The sequence below is a fragment of the Nomascus leucogenys genome, chromosome 4 (assembly GCF_006542625.1).
Source record: "Nomascus leucogenys isolate Asia chromosome 4, Asia_NLE_v1, whole genome shotgun sequence".
NCBI lineage: Eukaryota > Metazoa > Chordata > Mammalia > Primates > Hylobatidae > Nomascus > Nomascus leucogenys.
The window spans coordinates 93,350,310-93,374,022 of NC_044384.1; the positions used below are offsets into that span (position 1 = coordinate 93,350,310).

Here is a 23,713-nt window from a genome sequence, read left to right on the forward strand (position 1 = left end):
GATCTCAGCTCAGCGAGATCGAATGAGCTATCCAAGGTGGCATAGCTAGGATGCAGCTGGCTGGGAACTGGAACCCAAGTCCTGCTGACTCCCAACACCGTCCAACCTGCCAGACATAGCTGGCAACGCGGGGAAGTCCTGAGGCCAGGCTCTTTCTGCAGCTTGGAAAGGTGGGAGTCCTCACTAGTCCACGGACTGAGCTGGTTCACCCCAATGATGTAGACCCACTGACTCTTACCTGAGGGTGCAGAATTAATTAATGCTCCCAACACTGGCCATGCCATTTTCCAAGTAAGCATCCCCACTGGCAATTTGTTTTCCTGAGTTTCTGAAAGGGTATGTGGGATTTCACTGCACAGTAGCAGGTACTCAAATGTACCTCGGTTTGGTGAAATTTCAGGAAAACTAAGTAGGAAAACTTATTTTGAACCTGTCTGGCCCCAAATTACTTTAGTGAGGCTACAAACACAAATTACTTTGAAATAAACGTGTTAAGTAGCTGAAGCCAAAACTTACGCAAACCTTCAAACCAGCCTAGCCCACGTAATTCTCTCTTCCCTTTTGGCACAGCTATCAGATGTGCCGTGAAACTTGAAGGACAGAAAAAGACACCAGCAGCTGTTCAGAGATGTTTTGCAGATACCTGTCAGTGTTCCCATCTCTCTACCCCTAAGGCAGAGCGACTCAACCCTGCTGCATTCTAGAATCACCTAGAGAACTTGAAAAGATACCTACGCTTGTGCCCTCACAGATTCTGATGTAATTTGGCTGGCCTGGGCACAGGCATTAACAAGTCTTCTGTTTTTTCTCTTTTTTTTTTTCCTTTTCTTTGAGACAGAGTCTCACTTTGTTGCCCAGGCTGGAGCAAAATTCACTATCTTGGCTCACTGTAACCTCTGCCTCTGTCTCCCAGGTTCGAGCGATTCTTGTAACTCAGCCTCCCGAGTAGTTGAGACTACAGGCGCACACCACCATGCTCAGCTAATTTTTGTAATTTTAGTAGAGATGGGATTTTACCATGTTGGCCAGGATGGTCTCGAACTCCTGACCTCAGGTGATCCTACCTGCCTCAGTCTCCAAAAGTGTTGGGATTACAAGTGTGAACAACTGCCACCACACCTGGCCAGCAGGTCTTAGATGTTCCTCAGTTGATACTAATGTGCAGCCAGGGGTGAGAACCATTGTTCTAAAACCTCAAAGAAATCGGGCCGGGCACGGTGGCTCATGCTTGTAATCCCAGCACTTTGGGAGGCCGAGGTGGGCGATTCACAAGGTCAGCAGTTCAAGACCAATCTGGCCAACATGACGAAACCCCCATCTCTACTGAAGATACAAAAAAATTAGCCAGGCATGATGGTGGGCGCCTGTAATCCCAGCTACTCAGGAGGCTGAGGCAGGAGAATCGCTTGAACCTGGGAGGTGGAGGTTGCAGTGAGCTGAGATCAGGCCACTGCACTCCAGCCTGCGACAGTGAGACACTCAGTCTCAAAAAAAAAAAAAAAAAAACAAATTAGGAAGCAGCTCCACACCACAAAAATAAAAAACCTTGCATGAGTGGAAGGAAACAGATGACGCAACCACCAACCAAACCTCATACATAATCTCCTCTACTCTCACCCATATCTCCCCACCTCCTCTTAAGGGCTCAGCTCATCTGTCTTTTTGGGGGTATGGTTGGTATCTAACCTGAGCCTCTAGAAATCCCTCATACTGGGCTCTGTAGTGGTGGCTCCCATAGGCACCACTCACACTATCTGCCAATGGCATTTAAAAGGAGCAAGAAAGAACTATTTCCCTCTGCTGGAGGAAATGAGTCTCTGAAGGATAGATGTCTTGACTAGAAAGTGGTGGATCTGGGAGAGGAGGCAGGCCTGTTTGTCTCCAGTGCCCATCAGCCACACCACCCCTCTGGGTTCACTCCCAAACTCATTTCTCCCCTGGCACTTTCTCTCCACAGGAAGGCCTGAAAAGAATGCTGAAAACAAGTTACCTGACTGGAATCTACTACCATGCTACTTCTCTGCTCCAGGACCTTCCATGGCTCCCACTGGCTCACAGGATAAATCCAAATTCCTCAGCCCAGCTTCCATATTCTTCTACCACCTGACCAAACTGTCCTAACCCTTTCTTCCCATGCAAACCCTCCTCTACCTAGTCAGACTCTTTATATCCTAAATATCCCTTACTTATGCCCCTCTTTTCGCTGTTCTACCTATTCAAAATCACAGTGTCATACGGCACAACAGCTGCAGCCATAGGCAGCAGTCCACATCATCCTAGAGGACAGCAAGGTTTCTGAGGAAATTCTCATAGAATTCAGCTTGCAGGACTTCTGCTTAGCTCGCTGGCCACCTGCCTGGCCACTTACAGTCCTTAATATTTCACTCAGAATTACTGATTACTCCTTGCTCTGCTAAGTAGTCATGATTTACTGTTGTTTCATCTGCAGATTTTCAGTGCTAGAACCTACCTTTGTTTTGTTTCAATTTTTCTGCAATCCAATAATATGCAAAAACTTCCCCAAAACAAATGAAAATGTTAAGGGTTTTTAAAGGCATCTGAAGAATCATTACTATATTAACGGAATTTTCGGCAGATGAATGAAGCCAAATGCATCTTCTTTTCAGCCGCATGAAATAAATTTTATTTAAAAATCTAATTCATAGAGACCCGGCGCAGTGGCTCATGTCTGTAATCCCAGCACTTTGGGAGGCCGAGGCGGGTGGATCACGAGGTCAGGAGATCAAGACCATCCTGGCTAACACAGTGAAACCCCCTCTCTACTAAAAAATACAAAAAATTAGCCGGGCGTGGTGGCGGGCACCTGTAGTCCCAGCTATTTGGGAGGCTGAGGCAGGAGAACAGCGTGAGCCCGGGAGGCGGAGCTTGCAGTGAGCCGAGATCGCACCACTGCACTCCAGCCTGGGCGACAGAGCAAGACTCTGTCTCAAAAAAAAAAAAATCTAATTCATAGAATCGTGTGCTTTAACTTTAGCAAAAGAAGAGACGAAGCACACATTGCAAACACGCTTTGATCCCTGCAGTGAGATGAGCGTCATGATCATGCATGCTTCTCTTCTCCCTTCTCTGGGCCTTTTGAAGTCTACACTCTCCGCTGTGGGATGGTCTCCTACCCTACCGGGAGAGCTGGTCTCCACACCAACTTCAAAGACAGCTGATGTTCCAGAGAGGAAAAACACTGCAAAGAAGCACTCCAAAATCCTTTTGACCTCAAACATGACTACAGAATGGATACGGCTTTTTAAATAGCCACTTCCTGCAGCATTCTATAGTACAATGACCCTTAAATGACACCCACGCAAATTACATAATTTGCTAAAATGGAAACCCAGTAATTCCATCTTACATCAAAGTAAAGAAAAAAAAAACCAAACTTTAAAAATCTGAAGCTCAATTAAATAGTAATTAAAAACGAAATATAACCTTCACTTGTTCAATAATCCTCACAATGTCCTAAAACTGTACAAATGGATGAAGTGAACATAATCTCAGAGAACTACCTACTACGTGTTTAGTAGGCTAGAATAGACAACAACATAGAAACTCGGATCCGCTGGAAATGATGCTTTTTCTTTGGGCTCTGGTATCTGAGGTGGCCAGCTCCTCATCCCTCACGCCCTTCACTGGCACTGACCTGAGTACCTGCTGGAGACTGAAGCGCTCCCTCCTGGGCCATGTCTCCTCTACCTTCCCCTTTTTCCACTGCCTCAAAGACAGGCCACCTGGGAGCCCTTCTGGAACCTGAAGAAGGAGCTGGTCACTGTGTCATGATCAGCCACAATGTGCCATCCCTCCTCCATAGCACAGCCACAAGTCCCCAGCAGGGGAGGGCACATGCTTTCCAGTCACAGAGATCTGGAACGAAGCCCAACGACTACTTATTAGCTTTGCAGCCTAACTTCTCTGTGCTTCAGTTTCCTCATCTGCTAAATCACACCTTAGGGTCGTGGTGAATATGAAAGAAGACAGCATATTTAGAGCAGCCAGCACAATGGCCAGCTTTGTAACTGTTCATTTTCTTCCCTGCTAAGAAAATAGCAAACACAAGCGTCTGCAGGTGAGTATATCACGACTCTACTCAGCAAGCACAGAAGACGGTGGCAGCGCTGTGACGAGCACCCAGAAAAAACAAAAAGCAGCCATTCTCTTTGAATATGAGAAACAATTGTATCAGTCTCTGATTTCTAAGAAGGAGTACCATGACTCCAGCCTCTGTTGTCCTAGATTCTATGCCCACTTTTGGTTTTTTTTTTTCATATGTTTTATATGTTTTTCAGGTTATCCTCAATGAGCATAAATTATTTTTACAATAAGGAAAAACAATTTTTGGAAAAGTTTCTCAGTTTGCTACACATGTAATTTAAAACATGATACTTTAAAATAAGAAATCCTGGCCAGGCACGGTGGCTCACACCTGTAATCTCAGCACTTTGGGAGGACGAGGCAGGTGGATTGCATGAGCCCAGGAGTTCAAGACCAGCCTGGGCAACATGGTGAAACCCTGTCTCTACAAAAAATATACACACATACACACATACACACACACACACGCACACACACACACATAAAATAGCCAACTGTGGTGGCACACGCCTGTAGTCCCAGCTATTTCGGGGGCTGAGGCGGGTGGATCACTGAAGCCCAAGAAGGATCATTTAAGCCCAGGGAGATGGAGGCTGCAGTGAGCCGTGATTGCACCACTGCACTCCAGCCTGGGTGACAGAGTGAGACCCTTTCTTGGAAAAATAAAATAAATTAAATAAGGAATCCTGAGTAATAAAGATTGAGATCATCTGAGCTTGGGTAAGAGCCTGGTATGTTATCAATGATAAATGCACCTTTTTTTCCTTTGACAAGGGAGCTTTTAGTCATTTTACTACTCATCAGTACTTTCTGTGCTGGGGAGACTGGGAAAACAGAAGATGAAAGTAAAGTAAATGAGCTCTTCTACTTGTATCAGGGCTGCTAAAGCATTTAGTGGGAGAGAAGCTTGAAACTATAGGCTGAAGTCAAGCTAGAAGTCCCTACTGGTTTTAATAATGGTCACCATCACTAAGGATAACGTACACATAAATCCATCCTACCTAGTTTGAGAATGTTGCTGTGTCATCCTGAGACACTAGCTCCAATTTCGTAACCAACTGTGGAAGTGACCACGGTATACATGCCATGCAGACACATATCTTCAGAGCGGGAGGTATAACTGCTCTGCTTATGGGGCACTGACTCTCTGCCTTCTTGCCCTCAGTTTACTAGATCTCCCAACAATGTCTGAAAGGAGGCGTCACTACAGCTCTTATACAACAAGAACCCTGAAGCTCAGAGAGGGTGGATGCCTTAAACAAGAGCACACCACTAGTATGTGATGAGAATAGACTCCACCCCAGGCCAGTCTGACCCAGGGGCACAGCAGTTCCTACCTTCTATGCCCTTGGACACAATGCTTTCACATGCTCCAAGGTCTCATTTTGATGAACAGAGTGCAGCTGGGCAGGCAGAACCAGTCTATCAAGTCAGAGGGAAGCTGACAGGGTGAAGGGCAGAGTAAGGACAAGAACCCGGGCCTGGAGAATATGAGTTACTATAGCAATAGAGCTCTCAGAATACCACAACCACCTGGTTTTAATACCCCTATACTTTGCAACCTACCGCCTACTACATGGACACAAACTGCTGGAGCTGAGTGTAATGTGAGCACCACCTAGAAGTTGTGTACAAGTAAGAAACTATTTTTTCTCCAAAATGTTAGGCAAGCCCCATAACGTACATTAGGCAGTTAAGAAGCAGTCGAAAGGAACATTTTTATAAGAACATGCCAAGTGGACATCAGGTTAATGTGGTCCTCAGCAATTTGAATAGTAGTTAATTTCAGTTGTACAAAAACGGAACAGGTTCCTCCACGAAGCTGTTTTGCTTCCACACTGTGCTCCTGTTAAACTCCCCAAGGTACTAATAACGGTTGCACCTCAATGAGCTTCCTTCTTGTGTGTTACTCTTAAAAACCACAGAGACTCTGGGACTCAGTGGTCACAAAACCCCAATGACTGCAGGGCTAGCAGGTTCTATCCGTTAAGCTCAGTCTTTCTCAACCAGTTCAGCAGTTTGAAGAGAGCAGTGACCTAAGGCTTGATATCCAATATGGTAGCCACTATGCACAAGGGACTACTGAGCTCTTGGAATGTGGATAGGGTGATGAAGGGACTGAATTTTTAGCTTAATTTTATTAGCCTAGTGGCTACAATACTGGATAGTGTGCAGTTACAGACTGTTTATTTGCAGGTATAAACACAGATATTTATGAAAATGTGGCCAGTTGCTGTGGCTCATGCCTGTAATCCCAGCACTTTGGGAAGCCGAGGAGGGTGGATCATCTGAGGTCAGGAGTTCGAGACCAGCCTGGCCAACATGGTGAAACCCCGTCTCTACTAAAAATACAAAAATTAGCCAGGCGTGGTGGCAGGAGCCTGTAATTCCAGCTACTCCGGAGGCTGAGGCAGGAGAATCGCTTGAACCGGGGAGGCAGAGGTTGCAGTGAGCCAAGATCACATCACTGCACTCCAGCCTGGGCGACAGAGTGAGACTCCATCTCAAAAAAAAAAAAAAAAAAAAGATATTTATGAGAATGAAAGCATACTAAACATAGTGTGTTATGACTTGCTTTTTCTCTCACTTAATATAACATGGATCTCTTTCCATAACAACACATTTGGGATTTTGTTTTTAATTTCTTTTGGAGATGGGGTCTGGCTCTGTTGCCCAGGCTGGAGTGCAGTGGTGCAATCATAGCTCACTGCAGCCTTAAACTTCTGGGCTCAAGTGATCCTCCCACCTCAGCCTCCCTAGTAACTGGGGCTACAGGCATGAGCCACCATGCTTGGCAGATATTTTTAATGTCTGTATCTCTGCTGCCCAGTATAGTAGCCACAAGCAATACATGGCTACTGAGCACCTGATATATGGCTAGTCCCAACTGAGATATGCTGTAATTGTAAAATACCAGATTTCAAATACTTTTATGACAAGAGGAATGCAAAACATATTAATTAAAAAAAAGTACAGACAGGGTCTCACTCTGTTACCTAGGCTGGAGTGCAGTGGCGCAATCATAGCTCACTGCAGCCCCCACTGCCTGGGCTCAAGGGATTCTTCTACTCAGTCTCCTGAGTAGCTGAGACTACAGGTATGCACCACCACACCGGTCTTTTTTTTTTTTTTTTTTAAGTTTTGTAGAGACCAGATCTTGCTATGTTGCTTAGGCTGGTCTCAATCTCCCGGCCTCAAGCAATCCTCCCTCCTCAACCTGCCAAAGTGCTGAGATTACAGGTATTAGTCACTGCACCTAACACAGTAATAATTTTTATAATGATTCCATGTTGAAATTATAATATTTTGGATATATTGGGTTAAATATATTATTTAAATTAATTTCACCTGTTTCTCTTTACTTTTTTTAACGTGGCTACTAGAAAATGTAGTTACATATGTGGCTAGCATTATATTTCCATTGGACAGCACTGCCCTAAGGCCTCTGTTGTATGTAGTGAATTAACTCCATCCCTATGCAGCCAGAATGGAAGAACTGAGAAAATGGTCACATAAATCATTGTCTGGTTCTGTGGTTCAGAAGGGGACCACTAGCTTGTCCTCTTTCAACTAATGCTTAGTGGAGCCATCAATCAGGTCCACCACTCTGTAGGCCCTGACAATAGATCAGCTTAGGGACGGCTGCCAACTCGTACCTCTTTCATTCAAAGTTCACTAGTCAGCTGGGCGCGGTGGCTCACACCTGTAATCCCAGCACTTTGGAAGGCAGAGGTAGGTGAATGACTTGAGGTCAGCGTTCAAGACCAGCCTGGCCAACATAGCAAAACCCCATCTCTACTGAAAAAATACAAAAATTAGCCGGGCATGGTTTCATGCTACTTGGGAGGCAGGAAAATCACTTGAACCTGGGAGGTGAAGATTGCGGTGAGCTGAGTTCACACCACTGCACTCCAGCCTGGGCAACAGAGTGAGACTCAGTCTCAAAAAACCAAAACAAAACGAAGTTCACTAGCCTCATAGAAACCTTCATTCTTACTCTTTTTGCACCTCATTTTCTTCAACTAAAAAATTGGGATAATAACAAATGCAATTCAAACTATCATGAAGGTAAAACAAAAATCTAGAAAAGTTTGGCAATTTCTTATAAAGTTAAAACATACATTTAGCCTATCACTCAGCAATTCCATTCCTAAGCATTCACTCAGGAGAAATGAAAAAATATATCTACACAAAGACTTTACCCAAATATTCATGGCAGCTCTATTTATAATAGCCCCAAACGGGAAATAACCCAAATATCTACCAACTGGTGAATGGATAACAAACGTTAAATCCATACAATGGAATACTACTCAGTAATAAAAAGAAACACATAACATCATAGAAGAATTTCAAAGCTTTATGTTAAGTAAAAGAAGCCAGACAAAAAAAGACTATGTTGTATAAGATCCCACTTATAGATGACATTCTATTAATAGAAAGGATGAAACAATAGCAACAAAAAGCAGATCAGTAGTTCCCAGGGACCAGAAGGAGGGCAGGATCTGCAAAGGGGCACCAAGGAAACAACTGGAGCGATCAAAGTGGGTGTGTATATATATATTTGTCAAGATTTATCAAATTGTATACTTAAAATTGGTGAATTTCATTGTATGTAAATTCTACTTCAATAAAGTTGACCAGAAAGAGAGAAATAGAGAGAGAAAGAATTATCTAATCCCTTGAGCCCAGGAATTCAAGACCAGCCAGGGCAATATAGTGAGACCTCGTCTTTATAAAAAATGAACATGGCTGGGCACGATAGCTCACACCTATAATCCCAGCACTTTGGGAAGCCAAGGCAGGCGGCTCACTTGAGGTCAGCAGTTTGAGACCACCCTGGCCAACATGGTGAAACCCCATCTCTACTAAAAATACAAAAAAATTAGCCGGGCATGGTGGCACGCGCCTGTAGTCCCAGCTACTCGGGAGACTGAGGAAGGAGAATGGCTTGAACCTGGGAGGCGGAGATTGCAGTGAGCCGAGATCGCACCACTGCACTCCAGTCTGGGTGATGGAGCCAGACTCCACGCCCCCCACCCCAACCTCCCAAAAAAAGGACACAGCCAGGTGTGGTGGCACGAGGCTGTGGTCCTAGCTACTCAGGAGGCTGAAGTGGGAGGACCGCTTAAGCCCAGAAGGTTGAGGCTACAGTGAGCCAAGATCATGCTACTGCACTCCAGCCTGGTGACAGAGGGAGACTCTGTCTCAAAAAAAAAAAAAAAAAAAAGGCCGGGCGCGGTGGCTTACGCCTGTAATCCCAGCACTTTGGGAGGCAGAGGCGGGCAGATCACGAGGTCAGGAGATTGAAACCATCCTGGCTAACATGGTGAAACCCCGTCTCTACTAAAAATACAAAAAAAAAATTAGCCAGATGTGGTGGCAGGAGCCTGTAGTCCCAGCTACTCATGAGGCTGAGACAGGAGAATGGCGTGAACCCGTGAGGCGGAGCTTGCAGTGAACCGAGATTGCGCCACTGCACTCCAGCCTGGGTGACAGAGCGAGACTCCATCTCAAAAAAAAAAAAAAAAAAAAAAAAAGAAAAGAAAAAAGAAAAATAATTACAGAATTACTATAAAGCACTTGGCTTGGCACACAGTGAATGCTTAAACAATGTCATCTATTATGACAATACTGAACTCCCGTTTCAGTATTACTCAAGGTGTCTAAAACCAAACTTAGACTCATCATCTTCCTGGGAAAACCAGCTACCCTTCATCTACCTTGTACTACTTCTCTAATAATTTCCTGGTGCCTCTGTTTCCCTTGTGGCCTCTACTTGGCAGACTTTTCCTCTATTGTGTTCCTCCCCTCTCCCTGCCATAGACCTGAGCTGTGGCCTCTCTAACTTCACTGTTCCATCAGCACCCTTGACTCTCTTCTCTCCTTCCTTCACCCTTTCCACTGCACCTTGCACACAGACAGCAAATTAATCTTCCTAAAATGCCACTTTTATGAGCCACACATCCACCCAAACCCCCCTCACTGTTGTTCAGATTCCTTAGCCTGGCATCCAGGAGGCCCCACAATTGGCTCTAATCTTTCTTTTCCGTCTTTTACTCCACCCCAGAATCTTCACCAATAAACCCAGTTGGAATGAATGAACAAAGAAGGCAGGAACCAAGTCTGTCTTGCTTAGACCTGTACCCCAAGTGCCTAGGCCATGCCAGGAACACAGGGCATACTCACAGCAGTATCTGCTGAATGAACTAATGAACTCCTGAAGTCTACAAATGCAACCTTGACCTCAGAGAAGAATCATTCTTCAGATTTTTAAACTGAGATCCTTATGGTGGGTTACTAAGAGTTTGGAAGAGGATGAACAACGAGGGGCCCCAGAAGGTGTTTCAGGATATATATGTTAAAGGCTATAAGGCTTCTGTTTCTACTTTTTAAAAATAATAACTTAAATATCGATAAAACAATAACATAAATATTTTTTCCCTTTAACCTAGAATAGAGTAGGAGCTTCCAAACGGACACACAGGAAGCATGGGATGAGTTGTGGAAGTCATGAGTATGTTCATAACCCAGTTGGTTTATCACAGTTTTTACCATTACACAGTATTTTAATTGACTTTGCTCTTAGTCATATATGATTTCATTTACATCCATAATAAACCACTGACTAACTGCAGGCTCAAGCAATGCCAACGACAAAACACATGTTAGTGAGAAGTTAGTGAGAAATACAAGTGAGAATTATCATAAAAATGGTAATTCTACAAGTTGTCTGAAGATGCTGTTTCTCAGGGCCTTAAGTTGTATTCCTCTGAACACAATTTAAAAATATATATAGATCAGATCCCAAACAATATAATTTTTAGTAATATACTGATCTAAATAAAATATTTTTATATTTAAAATAACTTCCAGAGAGTCTGTACCATTCCCTATTACTATGAAATGAGTTTGCAAGTTAGAAAAGGCTGAGGCATACTGATTTAGAACATTTTCTCTAAAATGCTGGCTCTTCTGTTAACCACTCGGAGTTCCCTAAGCCCCAGGGAGGACCTGACCAGCCTCTCCCCTGTGCCCTGCTCTCCCAGGCAGAGGGGCCCTTTAGTACTTTGCTTCATCTTTGCTTTTGCGGCTGCTATATTGACTAGGATGTCAGCTCCCTGCTTCATTCATCTTTTTATCTTAATAGGCAGCACAGTGCCTGGCACCCAGAAGACTCTTGGTAAGTATCTGTTAATGTTCCTGAGATCAAATGTCTGTGTACTGACATTGGAACCCCTTTAGGGATTAACAAAAGCTGGGAGAGGAAGAGCTGAAATGGGCATTTGCTAGGGGCTGCCTCCCTTCAGGTCTGGCCTCCAGAAGCTCATGGCTGAGCCCTATGGCCTGCCCACTTGTGTTTTGTTTTGTTTTGTTTTGTTTTGTTTTGTTTTGTTTTGAGATGGAGTTTCACTCTTGTTGCCCAGGCTGGAGTGCAATGGTGCGATCTCGACTCACTGCAGCCTCTGCCTCCCAGGTTCAAGTGATTCTCCTGCCTCAGCCTCCCGAGTAGCTGGGATTACAGGTACCCACCACCACAACTGGCTAATTATTTGTGTATTTTTAGTAGAGATGGGGTTTCACCACGTTGGCCAGGCTGGTCTCGAACTCCTGGCCTTAGATGATCTGCCCATCTTGGCCTCCCAAAGTGCTGGGATTACAGGCGTAAGCCAAAGTGCCCAGCCGACCACTTGTCTTTTCCGTCACCATTGAACACCAATAGCCAGCTCTGCAGCCTGGTAAGGAGGCCCTGAGCTGCATCTCCCAAGCATGGCTGTCAAAACGTGTTACTCCAGGGTAAAAAGGAAAAAACGGGAAACCTGCTCTTGGAGGTATCACGGATGTTTTTGCCACATATTAGTAAAGTAATCACAGTTGACAGTGAGACAAACTTTTAAATAAATAATTTTCCTTTTCCCATTCAAAACATATATCTGAATGCCAAAAAAGCACTAAGTAGTACGCGAGTGCTCTGGCAAATACAACAATAATAAACAACAAAACAAACGACAGTTATGTGCTGGGCTTTGTTCTGAATACTCCATGTGGATGAGCTCAGTTAATCCTTACAGCAGTCCTAACATACTCTTTCTATCCTCACTTTACAGATGAAGAAACTGAGGCTGGAGAAATCAAGCAGCAATTTGTCCAAGGTCATTAAGCCATTGTCGCTATTCCCAGTTATATACAGTTTTACTTGTGTGGGATTGGGGGAGGGGGGTTATAAACAGAAAACAAGGTAGTAAGAAATAATAGGTGTATATAATAGGTGTATACCTTTGAGGCAGATATACTCTATGGGAATTTCAGAGGAAGGAAAATTATATCCAGCTTGGCAGACAAGAGGCAGAAGTACCCCGTAACCCGCTTGGCAGGTACAATGGTCAGTAGCAGTACATAAGAGCTTTACCTCCAATAATGGCATTCATTCTCAAATTCACTTATTCAGCAAATGTTTGCTGTATGCTTACTATCTATGTGCCAGGGACTGGGCTAGTTTGAAATTGAATCAACCCAGCAATACATAGACAATAAAGTCTGGATTTAGAGAAAAAAACAAAACAACCCTCAAAGAGGCAGAACAAGCTGCCTGCGCCCCTTACCATCTACAGAGTGGGAAGAAGCAGAGGTGTGTCTACTTTGCACAGACCCTCCTGTCCACCCTCAACAGCATGAGAGCCCCTAGAGCAGCGACTGCTCACCACTGCATTCCTAGAGACCACAACGCTCACCAAAGAGCAGGAGCTTGAGAAGTGCCTGTGGAATGTGGAATAAACCAGTGCCAGGCTGCTGGTGAATATGGTGGGCTACATGGTCACATGCATAGATGCCTACAGCATGGCAGTGTGACACTCAGCCATTCCCTGTGCTCTCGCAGACCAGCAGGGTGCTGTGATGCTGCCTGATGCTAGAGGTCTGGTGTGAGCAGGCCCATTTCTTTCTGGCTTCATTTCCCTTTACTTCTGCCAGGAGGAACGTATGCAGGACTAAAGTGCAATGAGTCCCTGCCCAGGAATCACTTGTTACCTGGTGGAAGGGCAGGCTAAAAAGGAAGGCAATGAATGAACGACACTGCTTTCCCTTTTCACCACTACAGGTGGCTCCTAGACATTTTGAGATCCAGGATTCTCCCATACCAACACTCCATTCACTTCCCCCTAGTCCAGCAAAAAAGCCTCAACTGAATTAATGAGGAGAAATGACCTATTTCTGATGAGCACATCAAAGAAATGTGAGCAGCCTTGTTTAAATATTATAAAGAGGTGCTGCGACAGCAGGCAGAGCCGTGCCTAGAACCCTGCTCTCCGGCACAGAGCCCTTTGCCCTTCCCCATGCCACTGTCTAATAAGTCATCTGTGCACACACTTAAACGCGCCAGGCAAGCTGCAACCCAAAGCAATTTGTTTTCAAACTAAGAGGACATAGTTCATCTATTGTTCTAAATACAGGATTTTCTTAAAGTAGGATATAGATGGTATTATAGTACATTTTTCAGATGCACATATTTCACCAACTAACACCAACTAAAATAAGTAATACTCCAAGTTTACAGTTTTAAAAAGTTTTTTTCTTTTTTTTCCTTTTTCTTTCTTTTTTTTTTTTTTGAGGCAGAGTCTCACTCTGTCGCCCAGGCTGGAGTGCACTGGCACGATCTCAGCTCACTGCAACCTCTGCCTCCCAGGTTCAAGCGATTCTCCTGCCTCAGCTTCCCGAGGAGCTGGGACTACAGGCATGCACTACCTTACCCGGCTAATCTTTGTATTTTTAGTAGAGATGGGGTTTCACCATGTTGCCCAGGCTGGTCTTGAACTCAAGCCATCCACCCACCTCAGCCTCTCAAAGTGCTAGGATTACAGGCAAGAGCCACCGTGCCTGGCCTAAAAAAGTTTTTCCAGCAGTGATTCTTAGCCTAAGATCCAAAGCCTAAGAATGGGCTTCAGGTCAGTGAGGTTCTGAGAGGTCACAAAGACATGTTTATGGGTATTTATGAATAGGGAAGCAGTCCCTGTGATGAGATCCTTAAAGGAGTTGGGCCAGAAGAGCTAAAGAACTTGTGCTTAGAATACATTCTGAAACAATTCCGATAACAATAGAACTTGGTTGTTTCTTGGAGTTTGGTAAATAGGTGTTTATATTAAATTAGTTTAGTAGCCTTGTAGGTTTAAAAAAAAAAACATATTCTGAGTTATAAAACAGGGTGATGACTAAGGCTTCTTTTTGGGGTACTGAAAATTTTCTGGCCAGGCGCGGTGGCTCACGCTTGTAATCCCAGCACTTTGGGAGGCTGAGGCAGCCAGATCACCTGAGGTCAGGAGCTCGAGACCAGCCTGGCCAACATGGTGAAACCCCATCTCTACTAAAAATACAAAAATTAGCCAGGCATGGTAGCGGGTGCCTGTAGTCCCAGCTACTCAGGAGGCTGAGGCAGGAGAATCACTGGAACCCAGGAGGCGAAGGTTGCAGTGAGCCAAGATCACGCCATTGCACTCCAGCCTGGGCAACAACAGTGAAACTCCGTCTCAAAAAAAAAAAAAAAAAAATCTATATATTGAACAATCTCAAGTCCATATGGAAGCTAAGTACACATGGGTGGCTCTTTCCACTGTTCCCTAGGGAAGCAAAACATGTAACTATCTTTTCACATAAAATAAACCTCAGCCCCAGAATCTTAGATTTCTTCCTAGTAATTATAGTCAGGTACTCGGATTTATATTCTTATTATGAGAAACCTTTCTCATGGGATAGTCCTCAAAACAGATGATATAAGGAGATTGAGTATCACCAGCCCATAAATTAGGCTGCAAAAAAACCCAACTTCTGGCTGGGCATGGTAGCTCACGCCTGTAATCCCAGCACTTTGGAAGGCCAAGGCGGGCAGATCACTTGAGGTCAGGAGTTCAAGACCAGCCTGGCCAACATGGTAAAACCCCATCTCTACTAAAAATACAAAAATTAGCCGGGCGTGGTAGGTGGTGCCTGTAATACCAGCTACTCGAGAGGCAAGGCAGCAGAATCACTTGAACCTGGGAGGCGGAGATTGCAGTGAGCCAAGATCGCACTACTATACTCCAGCCTGGGCAACAGAGTAAGACTACGTCTCAAAAAAAACAAAACAAAACAAAAAAAAACAAACCCCACAAAACCCAACAACAACAAAACCAATGTCTTCAATAGGAAGAGACAACTTACAGTCTCTAAATTAACTAATTACCAGTACCTAAAAGCTTTCAACTCAGGGTTTTCTGACTGCGTCCATCTCAGATTTCCAGGATAAGTGGGGAAAAATACATAACCACATAGAATAGATGCCCAGCAAATAACTGCTCTTATATTTTATTATAATGTGTGGAAGTGCTGCAAGATGGCCGAGTGCAGTGGCTCACGCCTGTAATCCCAACACTTTGGGAGGCTGAGGCAGATAGATCACCTGAGGTCAGGAGTTCAAGACCAGCCTGGCCAACATGGTGAAACCCTGTCTCTACTAAAAATACAAAAATTAGCTGGGTGTGGTGGTCGGCGTCTGTAATCCCATCTACTCGGGAGGCTGAAGCAGAATTGCTTGAACCCGGGAGGCAGAGGTTGTGGTGAGCCGAGATCGTGCCACTGCACTTCCACCTGGGGGACAGAGCAAGACTCCAGCTAAAAAAAGAAAAGAAAAAGGAAGTGCTGCAAGTTAACTATCACACAGTATGCAAACATCTTTAAAAGAATTTTTTTTTTTTAGACGGAGTCTTGCTCTGTCGCCCAGGCTGGAGTGCAATGGCACAATCTTGGCTCACTGCAACTGCCACCTCGCAGGTTCAAGCAATTCTCCTGCCTCAGCCTCCCAAGTAGCTGGGATTACAAGCACACTCCACCACGCCCAGCTAATTTTTGTATTTTTAGTAGAGACGGGGTTTCACCATGTTGGCCAGGCTGTTCTCAAACTTCTGACCTCAGGTGATCCACCCACCTCAGCCTCCCAAAGTGCTAGAATTATGGGCATGAGCCACTACACCTGGCCTAAAGAAATTTTTTTTTTTTTTTTTTTTTGAGACGGAGAGTGCAATGGCGTGATCTCGGCTCACTGCAGCCTCTGCCTCCCGGGTTAAAGGGATTCTCCTGCCTCAGCCTCCCAAGTAGCTGGACTACAGGCATGTGCCACCACGCCCAGCTAATTTTGTATTTTTAGTAGAGACTGAGTTTTATCATGTTGGTCAGGCTGGTCTCGAACTCCTGACCTCAGATGATCCACCTGCCTCAGCCTCCCAAAGTGCTGGGATTACAAGTGTGAGCCACCACACCGGGCTAAGAAAATTTTTTTAAGTATTCAGTATAACTTGGAATTCTAAAGAAACTTCCAAGTAGCATTCTAAAAGGAAGTTCAAATTCTGATACTGAGTACTAGATTACCTTAAAATTTCAGGATCTGAAAGCAGCAATGACTCCTATTTTGGCATTACATTTGAATAGTTATTCTGGTGATAAATAAATAGAGTTTAAAAGTCTATAAAAAGGGTCGGGTCACTGATGAGAGGCTGAGGCTCAATAAACCAAGCTACTAAAACCATCTGTTTTATGAATGGTAAAGATCCTAGTTGAAGCCAGGTACAGTGGCTCCCACCTGTAATCCCAGCATTTTGGGAGGCCGAGGCAGGAGGATCACTTGAACTCAGGAGTTTGAGACCAACCTGGACAACATAGCAAGACCCCATCTCTACTAAAAGTCAAAGAATTAGCCAGGTATGGTGGTGCATGCCTACAGTCCCAGCTACTCAGGAGGCTGAGGCAGGAGGATTGCTTGAGCCAGGAGACTGAGGTTGCCGTGAGCTGTGGTCCTGCACTCTAGCCTGGGTGACAGAGCAAGACCCTGACTGACAGTGAAAAAAAAAAAAAAAACAAAAACAAAACCTTGGAATCCAACAGAACAAAAGCTCCATGGATGCAGGAGCTGTCTGGTTCACCATTCTATCTCTAGCATGTGCCTGGCACACAGTAGGCATTTAATACATTTTTGTTGAACGAATGAGAATAGCTGAATAAATAAGCCATGCAGGAATGCAGTTTCCAAATATCAAAAGTTCAAGGAGAGATCCATTTTCAGTAAAGATTTTAACATGTAATATTATCTTTTCCACAGATTTTAAAAAATGTTCTCTGTTGTGCCTTAACTATCACTATAATTATCTGTTTCTTAAAAACAAAATGTCCAAATGGAAGATAAACAGTCCCTGATCCAGATGAACTCCACAGAAGAATATTTAAAAAGGAGAAAACTGCCAGGTGTGGTGGCTCAAACCTGTAATCCCCGCACCTTAGGAGCCTGAGGCAGGTGGATCACCTGAGGTCAGGTGTTCAAGCAAGCCTAGTCAACGTAGTGAAACCCCATCGCTACTAAAAATACAAAAGTTAGCCGGGCGTGGTGGTGCATACCTGTAATCCCAGCTACTTGGGAGGCTGAAGCAGGAGAATCGCTTGAACCTGGGAGGTGGAGGCTGCAGTGAGCTGAGATTGCGACACTGTACTCTAGCCTGGTGACAAAGCGAGACTCTGTCCCCCACCCCCAAAAAAAGGAGAAAACTGAGATGAAAAGCTATCACACACAGCCTACCCACCAGCAAAAATTGGATGTGCACATTTGATAACAGCACTTTCCAAAACTTTCTGTTTCCTCTGGTTTCTATTTCAGCTAGGTAAGCATTTTTTTAGTCTACTGACTTTAAAAAGTTTTCCCTTTTATGTAGCCAAGAACTTATCTTTCCCTTGTCCTCTCTTGGTCCTCCCAAATTTTCTCACAACTCACCTGTGTGGCTTTTCACCAGAATTCCTTTTGTCTGGAAAATCCTCCTTCTTCCTCCAAACCTAACCTGAAAGCATCCTCCCCCTAAATACTAGCTTTTCTGATTTTATAGAAGCTTCATTTCCTTGCAGCAGAGGGCTGGTCTAGCTCTTAATGCTAAATTTATTTTGCTCCATAAAAATGATGCATCAGCATCAGCAAAGCACAGAATCACCTACCAACACACGTCCTTTCTGCCAGTTGCTCATCCAAATATGCCTTTCTGGTGGTGACCTTGTGTTCCCTTCATCCTTCTGGTGACTCAGTTTTCCAAACCACAGAATTTTTCCCTACCAAGTTCACAAATCCTAAATCATTTCTGTTATAGGTGGTTTCCCAGCTGGGTGCAGTGGCTCACACCTATAATCCCAGCACTTTGGGAGGCCGAGGTGGGAGGATCACTTGAGGTCAGGAGTTCAAGACCAGCCTGGGCAACACAGCAAGAACCCCATTGGTATTAAAAAAAAAAAAAATTTAGAACTATGGACAGAAATGAGCTTACTTGCAATAATGCCCTCTAATGTGTTTAACCCTTTGCACAAATGTTGTCAGGGAGTGAAGAGATGGAGGGAGGAAGGAATACACTTTACAAATACTTCATCAAGATGATTTCATTTGATCTTCCTAACAACCTTGGGAGGCAGGCAGGGCAGGCATTTATTACTCCCATTTACAGATGACAAAACTAAACTTCAAAAAGGTTTAAGTAACTTGCCCAGCCTATATCACATGACTAGCAAGTAACAGCCCAGACCTGTATTAAGGTCTTGCCTCTTCCAACCCCAAGACTGTCTCTATCGCCATATGTTTCTGTCTACAGCCAAGGAGTAACTTCCTAGAGATTCAGCATTTCAAAGGGAGAGTAGAGCTCTGACTTCTGGAACACCATCTCCCTTTAGCTACCAAGCTGGAAAGCCATCTTCAATCTTCCCAAGAAAAAACAGTGCCTTTCTCTTCTACATACCCCTCTTAACAACTACTTCTTTCCAAAATAATTTCCAAAAGTTCCTGTTTTAAAAAAGACTTACTCATAAGACACTAACAGTCCAAAAATTTTGCATCAGCATAAGATTTTCTCAATAAAGTTCAGGGCTGATGCAACATTTCTCAGTCAAACTTTACAGCTAAAATGACAAGAACACAGAACAGTCAAAAAATTATGCAAGACAATGCTACAGTTTTTTACTCTACCACATCTGCCTTTATGGGTCTCCTGTGAGTCATTGTCTTTTGTGTTCAGTCATCACTATAAGAACTGCCATTTTCTACCCTAAATTATTTTATTTTTTAAAGAAAAGATCTGCAGGGCCAGGTGTGATGGCTCACATCTGTATACCAGCACTTTGTGGGGCTGAGGCAGGAGAATGGCCTGAGCCCAGGTGTTCCAGACCAGCCTGGACAACATGGTGAGGCGCTGTCTCTACACACACACACACACACACGCACAAATAAACAGAAAAGATCTACAATAAAAACAGAATCCTATTACATCTTTCACCACCTAGCTAAAGCACAATTCTCTAAGTTATTTTTTCAATGTTCACAATTACCATTTTACATAAACAGAAAAAGAGGCATAGTAAGGTTGAAGTTGGATTATTCAGTCATTTGATAAACACATTTGAAATCCTATAAAAAACCAGGGAATGAGACCCAAAAGTGAGGAAGAAGTGCCCCTCCTCTTGTAGCCTGGTGGAGACAAAAAGTAAAGAAGTAATTACAGGACAAACTAATCAAGATTAAGGTGTGGGTAGGCACATGGGCTGGGGCTGTAGAAATCATGGAATGCTTCCTAGAGAACGTAATTTGTGAGTATTTATAATCATCTATCTCTTTATTTTCAATACAAAATAAACCTAAAGGACTCGACTCTATTCCTTGAAAGGTTATAAGACTTACTTGCCAATAGTCAAGTCAAAAATCAAATTTGATAGCTGAATTACTCTTGACTCCCTATCCTAAATTTCAACTCTTATGCCATACTCCCTTTAGGCACAAATGATAGCAAGTTTAACAAATTCTGTCCTGTATGGCCTTCTCACATGTCTACAGAATAGGATTAAAGATACGCGGAGCGAAATAAATAGCACTTTTTAAAATTTAATTTTCTTAACTGGAAGTGAATGCTTTGAACAATTCAAGCCCTACAAAGCATGGCTGTCAGAAGAGGAAACTGAGGTTCAAAAAAGTCTCACTTTAATACAACAGAATAAAAGGTCTCTTTGAAGTCATCAGAAGAGCTTGAACGAAAAGAGAAACAGAAGGCTATTGTGAGCTTTAGCCTCCAGATGATGACCCCCCAAACACACTGCAATGGTAAACAAACAAGCCTCTGAGTCTGAATCTGATTCGGTGGCCTGACAAAACATCACAATTGAAGGAATCTCTCTCCTCATTCATTACTTTTCCAAAAAAGTCCCACTAGCTGGTAGCTCCAGGTTTCTTGCTGGTTCCTGGATTTATTGCTTGGAAATTATAATGCATAGTGTGCCTTTCAAAAAAAAAAAAAAAAAGGTACAAGCAAATGAAAACAACCACGGTTTTAAAGCCCCATAAAAAGACAGTATATGTAGCAGAAATGAACCCTGCCAGTGTTTACTATGAGGACCTATTACTCCTTTATGTTACTCGAGTGGATTTTAAACTCAAATGAATGCTACCACTACCCAGCAAGTTAGAGAAGCACATTCATACACCTGCTTAACAGCCCCCCGACTGCCGCCCCCACCACTTCCCGGGACCAGGGCCAAGCGGCTGACCTGGAAACGGGGCTGCAGACCCCAGCCACTTACACTCTGCTGTCCCAACAAGTAGGCTCTGGAGTCACACTTCATTTGGCCCGGCACACCCTCATCCCATCACCCAGACCCTCAGCTGCAAGGAAGAAATTCCACGGCCTCAAAAAGGAAAAGGCTGGCGGCGGGCAGAAGTGGATGGTCCTGAGCGGTCTCGTTCTTACTCCGCCGGTCCAAGGTGAGCCCGGGGCTCCCGCAGCCCCCGCCCCCCAACTCGGAGTCGCTTTCCTGGTCGCCGCCGAGCTCCTTCCACCCTGCGGCGCCGGGAGCTGCGGTCCCCATCCTCGGCCCCTCCGGGCCTCAGCGTTCGCCTGGGCCCTGGGGGCCCTGACCCAGACCCAGCGGCGCTCCACCGCCTTCTCGGCCAGGGCCGCCCACCCTGTGGCCAGGTCCCCGACCGACGACACTGCCGGCCCGCGCCAGGCAGCCCGCAGCCCCCTCGCGGCCCGGGGCCGCCCCACACCGCCCGCCCGCCCGCTGGGCCGCGCACCGTGTGGGACTGCAGGCTCTGGCTCGCCTCGATGGCTGCTGTCAGCGGCACCGTGTCGTCCAGCAGCACCTTGCCGGCTGGCGGCTTCTCCATGAAGGCCATCCCGGGACGCCCGGCCGCCGCCGCCTAGGGACGCGAGGCAGGAACCCGAGGCGTCGACTCCCGCCGCCCGCCGGGTTCCACCGCTGCCGCTGTCAACACGCACCGCCCCACGCGCCGCCGGGCCCGCGGGGTCCTAGCGCCGCCCTTCCCACCGCCGCGGCCCCGGAGTCCTAGCGCCGACCCAGCGGAGAACGTGTGGGAGCCGCCAGCACTGCCGCCCGCTGGCCCGCCCCTCCGCCTTGCGGCTGCCATGGGCCTGCGCTTCCCAGCTCCTCGCAGCCGCACCGCAGACCGGGTGCCCCTAGCTCCGGGCTTTGGACCAGGGAACACCACCCTAAGCCATCACTACCAGGATCCTCAGATCCAGAGACGCCTGGTCCTGAGCCCCGGGATCCAGGAATCTTCAGGGCGAGATTTCCAAACCAGGCCTCTCAGAACTGGGCTTTTCTGGGACTGTACGTCTTGAAACTCTCAGAACTGGACCTCTCTCACCCCCCAGGCCCAAGGACCCTAAAACTCAGAAAAAAGGCCTTCAGGATGGGACCCCTAGTCTGAGCCCTGCAAACCCAGAGACTTTCTGAAACAAGCTCTTCCGATTTAGACTTCACAGGGACTCTTGAACGTGGCTCCTCAGGCCTCAACACCTAAGAGCTGGACCCCATAATTGGAGGTCTTGGACCCCAGAACCCTCAGACCCAAGCTCTAAGAACTGGAGACCCTATAAAATGGTCCAGAGACCCCTAGCCTCTACTCTTGGCCCCCACTGCCTGCTCAACCACATCCCTTAGACTTGGGAGTTTTTGATCCCAACATATGGGCTAGAAGAACTTCAAACCAAGAGCCAAGCCAGAGAACCTTGGGATCAACTTCTCAGCCCTAAATCTGCCCACAGTCTGCCTGAACCCAAAGCCATAATCCTGGCACCACCTCATCCCCCCATCTCCATACACACCTAGAAATTTCACCCACACTGCCCTCTCCTAGGGCAGCATTCCAGGATAGTGAAGAGTTAAATTTAGAATCAGAGGACCATCATCTCCATGACTCTGGCATTTACCAGCTGTGTGATCTTCAATAAGTTACCCAGCCTCTCTGAGTCCCAACTCCCCAATTTGCAAAGTGGAGATAATATTATTTGTATGAAAAGGTTAATACAAGGAATGCAGTAGACTAGGAAGGGGCTTGGCACATAATAAAAACTCAAACGGTGGTCAGGCATGATCATGATCGCTCATGCTTGTAATCCCAGCACTTTGGGAAGCCAAGGTGGGTGGATCACCTGAGGTCTGGAGTTTGAGACCAGCCTGGCCAACATGGCAAAATCCCCTCTACTAAAAATATAAAAATTAGCTGGGCATGGTGGCACGCGCCTGTAGACCCAGCTACTCTGGAGGCTGAGGCAGGAGAATTGCTTGAACCCAGGAGGGGGAGGTTGCAGTGAGCCAAGATCGTACCACTACACTCCAGCCTGGGTGACAGAGTAAGACTCTGTCTCAAAAAACAAACAAACAAAAAAACAGACAAAAACACCTCAAACCGTGGTCAGGCGTGATGGCTCACCTTTGTAATTCCAGCACTTTGGGAGGCTGTGGAGAGTGGATGGCTTGAGCCCAGGAGTTTAGCCTGGCAATATGGTGAGACCCCATCTCTACAAAAAAATTTAAAAAATAGCTGAGCATGATGGCTCACACCTGTGGTCCCAACTACTCAGGAGGCTGAGGTGGGAGAATTTTTTGAGCACAGGAGGTTGAAGCCTCAGTGAGCCATGGTCATGCCACTTCACTCCAGGCTGGGCAACAGAGCAAGACCGTCTCCGGAAAAACAAAACAAAACAAAGTCAATATTAGTTTCCTCCTTCCCCTACAGTTGACAGAATGGAAGGTTCCTAACTCTTAAATTTGCCTCCACTAAATTTCTACATTTCAGATAAGGGAACAAAGTTTCTTGGTAATCCCACCACCACCACCAAAATTTGACATCACAGGAAAGGCCCACATCATATATAAAGGGTCCCTTCTCCAGATCTCAAGTTTATTGGGATTGTTGGGCAGCCCCATGGAGTCAAGTAGCCATGACAGATTAGTCCCAGGGGCGACCCAATAGAGCAAGATGTGAAGAAGGAATCCTGGACCTTCATGATTCAGCCCTAAAATAATCAGAACTCTCCCTCCATTCCATTTTTGTGCCAGTGTGTTTAAAAGCAGCAGTCTATTAAAGCAAAACCATATGTCATTTAGGAAGGATTCAACTTTTTACTTTCATTTATTTGTTTTAAGGCAAATAGATTATTTCTCTGCCAGAGTCACAGAAACCAAAATCCAGCTATAATCATTACTCCTATTGTGATGTGGACTGACCAAGACAGGCTCTTTTATCTTACTGCAGGTGGGAGCATAAATTGGC

The 23,713-nt window shown here is 45.4% G+C and overlaps 1 protein-coding gene across 17 annotated transcripts in view; it reads right to left on the reverse strand.

Annotated features, from left to right (window-relative positions):
• PXK (PX domain containing serine/threonine kinase like) overlaps positions 1-21,419 on the reverse strand; it is a 92,990-nt gene extending 71,571 nt beyond the window's left edge. For all 17 annotated transcript variants that reach the window (XR_004029733.1, XM_003257235.4, XM_012497281.2 and 14 more), the window contains exon 1: positions 21,209-21,419. Coding sequence is in view for 16 of the 17 variants with exons in the window: in XM_003257235.4 (XP_003257283.2) it covers positions 21,209-21,310 (102 nt within the window). In the remaining variant the exon portion in view is untranslated. The remainder of the gene's footprint in view (positions 1-21,208) is intronic.
• Positions 21,420-23,713: the final 2,294 nt, after the last annotated feature.